We start from the raw sequence: 3,741 nt of genomic DNA on the forward strand, positions 1-3,741 counted from the left end.
AAAAAAAAAAAAAAAAAAAAAAAAAACAAACAAAAAAAACACTTTTATTATATCACTTGAGTACATAGGGGAGTGTTTAAAAAGATTACAGCTACCACTCTGGTTTGAGTGTGTGTGTGTGTTTGTATGAGAGTGTGTGTGTGTGTGTGTGTGTTTACATTGCAGGAATCTTGAACGTGGAGCTATATGACAAACTATCAGCCATGAAGATTTGTATTTATTATTTACAGCACAGCACCCCTTGAAAACTTGCTTAAGACTTTCCCTGATATAACCCAGATCTGTATGTTATTTTGGGGCTCTTTAATTGAAAAATCACAAATGAGCATATCAAACTTAACTTTGTCTACTAAGAAGGTACCATACATTTCTCTTTATTTGTTTATAACTTATTTAAGTGAGAAGTGAGGATAATGCCGCTTGTTAAATTATGTAATAAATATAAACATCTTTTAACTGCTATAAATAAAAATATTTTAAGATACTAAAAATGTAGCAGAAAAAAATATTGACACTGTGTACAATTAGAAGATTAACAGCAAAACTGAGTACTGGGGGAAACTCAGACATGTAATCTAATCTGTCTAATATCAAAATTCATATATGATATAAAGTTTGAGGAGTCTCACAATTTAGGGATAGGTATTTTTGGAATCTGCTGGGCCATCTACTTGTCTTCACTGCCTCATGCATATACATATATATGTAGAGAAATAACATTTTTAACTATTCTATTTGCCATTGGAACACAATGAATCTCTATTATTTACCTCTAATCATTGTTCATGAAGGCAGATAAAGTATTAGCTATACAAATGTTATTACATTTCTTCTTGGGAAGATAATGTGTGGGAACTTGTTAGCTTTCATCAACTCCAGAAAAATGCTCACTTATTAAGGAATTGATGCTGATATGCAATGACAAGTGAATTATTACACTGTAGAGTGCTTTGCTTAGAATGCATATGACTGTGCATGTAATCACAAATTCCTCAGGTTTCTGGAGTGTTACTTGGATTATATGCAACAAACCACCAAACATTAATGGGCTCAATTCTTTTCCTTCAGCTCTTCAAGGTTGCTCTTCCTCAGTGCAAACTATTCTGTGGCCCTATGTAAAAGTAGGAAAGAAGAAAAACAAAATTCTACCCATCTAAATGAAAGTGGTAACGTTAATCTACCCCAAGGCACTACACTGTAGTATTTTATTTAATTATTTATTTTAAAATCAACAGAATGCAACAGTAAATTACATTCCCCAAATCATAAGGGCTGGTATTCAACACTTAACCTCAAGTCAGGGAAAACATAAGTGTTGCAGTCAACTCTTCATCTGTCTGACATGGTCCACTGTATGTATCTGACTTGCGTTGCTTGCTTTTTTAAATGCTTGCCCAACTTGTTTTTCAACTTTGCTTTGTGGAAGGCTGCGTATGCCCTCAGGGCAGTATTCAGTACTTTCTGACAAACAGAAAGAATGTTGCTGACATAGCAAAATCTTCAGAAAGCCAGAAAAATGAAAAGTTTTTCTGAAACATATTTATAATTACATTGTGTACAAAATCTCAGATATTGATAGGAGCACATGTAATTGTTTCACTGTTTCATATTTTTTTACAGTCCCAAGTTGTATGTTCATCTATAGTATAGGTGGTAATGAAATAGAAAACATATTATATATATAAGGAGAGAGACAGAGAGAGAGAGAGAGAGAGGCTAGAGTATCCCACAATGATGTCCAGCAAGATTTACATTAAGTTTCACTTTAAGCTTCAACGTAAATAGAAAACGTATGGCATTGACAGGATCAAGATTTCCTGCCAGTGATTACAGAAATAATAAAAGTTGAGATGAGGATTGGGAAGGGACAGTAAACTCTTCCAATATTAAAGTTAATTGAGACAAGTTATGTTGTAATTTATTTACCAACTTCTTTTTTACACTATCATTCTCTTAAATATTTCTTTTTTTTTTTTTTTTTCTGTGAGCTAAAAAAAGGCTTGGTTAGAATAGAATCAGTAGTAGCAAACATTGAACTAACTACATCAGCAAGAGAACAGGAATTAACTCGTTCTGAGAAAAGTTATGACTGTGAACACTGTTTTGATTTGTGGTGGGGAAGATAAGAGTGACAATGATGATGAAAATAACTTAAGTCTTTCAAAGGGCTATAAAACATGCTTTGTTAAATCCTCCATAAAACTCATGAGGTAGGTAAAAATATATTCATGAATATTCTTACACTACAAATACAAACTGAACTAAGATAAGTTTAGTGGTGTGCCCCAGTGTAATAGATAGCAAGTATGCTGTCATACCTATGTATGATAAACAGCAATTTGGTTTCAACACAGGCCTTTGTAAATAAATCTCTGATGTTTTACACATCTTAGTCTACACAGAGTTTATCAGAGAGATAACTATTAGGTGCTTCAAAGTCAAGTTAAAAATTGGTTAAGCAAATAATATTGAAGAACAGTAGCAATCATGTTTCCACCATTAATGTTAAGACATAATACTTAAGATGATTATTTTTCCTTAAAGGATGGTATAAGCGTTTATGTACAACCACTAGTATAGTATAAAAGGCAATAATATATTGTCTCGATAATATTGTCCCACATTTTCACTGTACATTTTTCATATAATAATAGATCAGGTAAACTAACTTGAATTTGGTAGTACCAAATAACAAATTTGGGCAGATTTAATGCATGTATTAATATATTTTTACATTTAAGTAATATGCTCAGATTACAAATTATTTTCCTGTTTAAGTGTTGTTTTTCCTAAGCTTGTTATTAAATTCTAAAAATAATAAGAATTTTGTTACTGATAAATCATTACCATTCATTTATTATTTCACTCAAACATTTAATGAGTTTATACTAGGTACCAGATACCTGTGCTATGCACAATGACTGCAATTTAATATGCAGCTTAACTAGAACAGAACAATATTACAGAGGAAGTACAGTATAAACACATGTTGTGGCTAGAAATGCTTTTAATACTTTCCTGATAGCTGTTATGAAGAATTTTTAAAAACATTTTAAATGGTTACTCAGTCTGTATTGCCCAAGACATTAAGCATTGCCTTAATTCTTTCTGCACTTACTGAAGCCCTACTATGCACATGGCATTGTGCTAAAAAGAAAAGTAAATATTAATTTAAAGTCCATGTTCTTTCTGGTCCTGCTGGCTCACCATCTGTAATTTAAGTGTTTTGGGAGGCTGAGGTGGGAGGATGACTTGAGGCCAGGAGCTTGACACCAGCCTGGGCAACATAGTGAGAACTTATCTCTATGAAAAATGATAAAAAATAATTGCTGCTCATAGTGGTGCACACCTGTAGTCCCAGATACTCGACAGGCTATGACAGAGGATCACTTGAGCACAAGAGTTCAAGGTTGAGCCATGATTGTGCCATGTACTTCAGCCTGAGTGACAGACTGAGACTCTGTCTCTAAAATAAAGTAAGTCCCTGTTCTTGCAGTAATGTCTAATGCAAGGCAAAAGGAAGGTAAATGTGCCCAAAAGTAGATTCACAAAGTGTTAGAGACATGATGTTACAAAAATGCACAGGTTATAATAGAAACATAAAACAGGGAAATAAGGTACTTTTCTACTGGGGACTTGGCTGTTTTCAGAGAATATTACATAGAGGAGATGAAGGCAGACAGGGAGTAAGACAAGAGTGGGAAAGACCCCAGGGTAAGAGTATGGCAAAAAAAAAAAAAA

At 33.3% G+C, this 3,741-nt stretch overlaps 1 protein-coding gene across 4 annotated transcripts in view; it reads right to left on the reverse strand.

Annotated features, from left to right (window-relative positions):
• Window positions 1–3,741, reverse strand: part of MGAT4C (MGAT4 family, member C) — an 82,294-nt gene that overhangs the window by 36,281 nt on the left and 42,272 nt on the right. Inside the window, exon 2 of one of the 4 annotated variants that reach the window (XM_011971392.1) lies at window positions 3,208–3,303. The exons of the other annotated variants lie outside the window; for them this stretch is intronic. Within the exon in view, the coding sequence (XP_011826782.1) occupies window positions 3,208–3,288 (81 nt within the window). The 5' untranslated portion in view covers window positions 3,289–3,303. The remainder of the gene's footprint in view (window positions 1–3,207; window positions 3,304–3,741) is intronic. 4 annotated transcript variants of the gene reach the window in all.

The sequence above is a fragment of the Mandrillus leucophaeus genome, unplaced genomic scaffold (genome assembly GCF_000951045.1).
Source record: "Mandrillus leucophaeus isolate KB7577 unplaced genomic scaffold, Mleu.le_1.0 Scaffold1219, whole genome shotgun sequence".
In the NCBI taxonomy this organism is placed as follows: Eukaryota; Metazoa; Chordata; class Mammalia; order Primates; family Cercopithecidae; genus Mandrillus; species Mandrillus leucophaeus.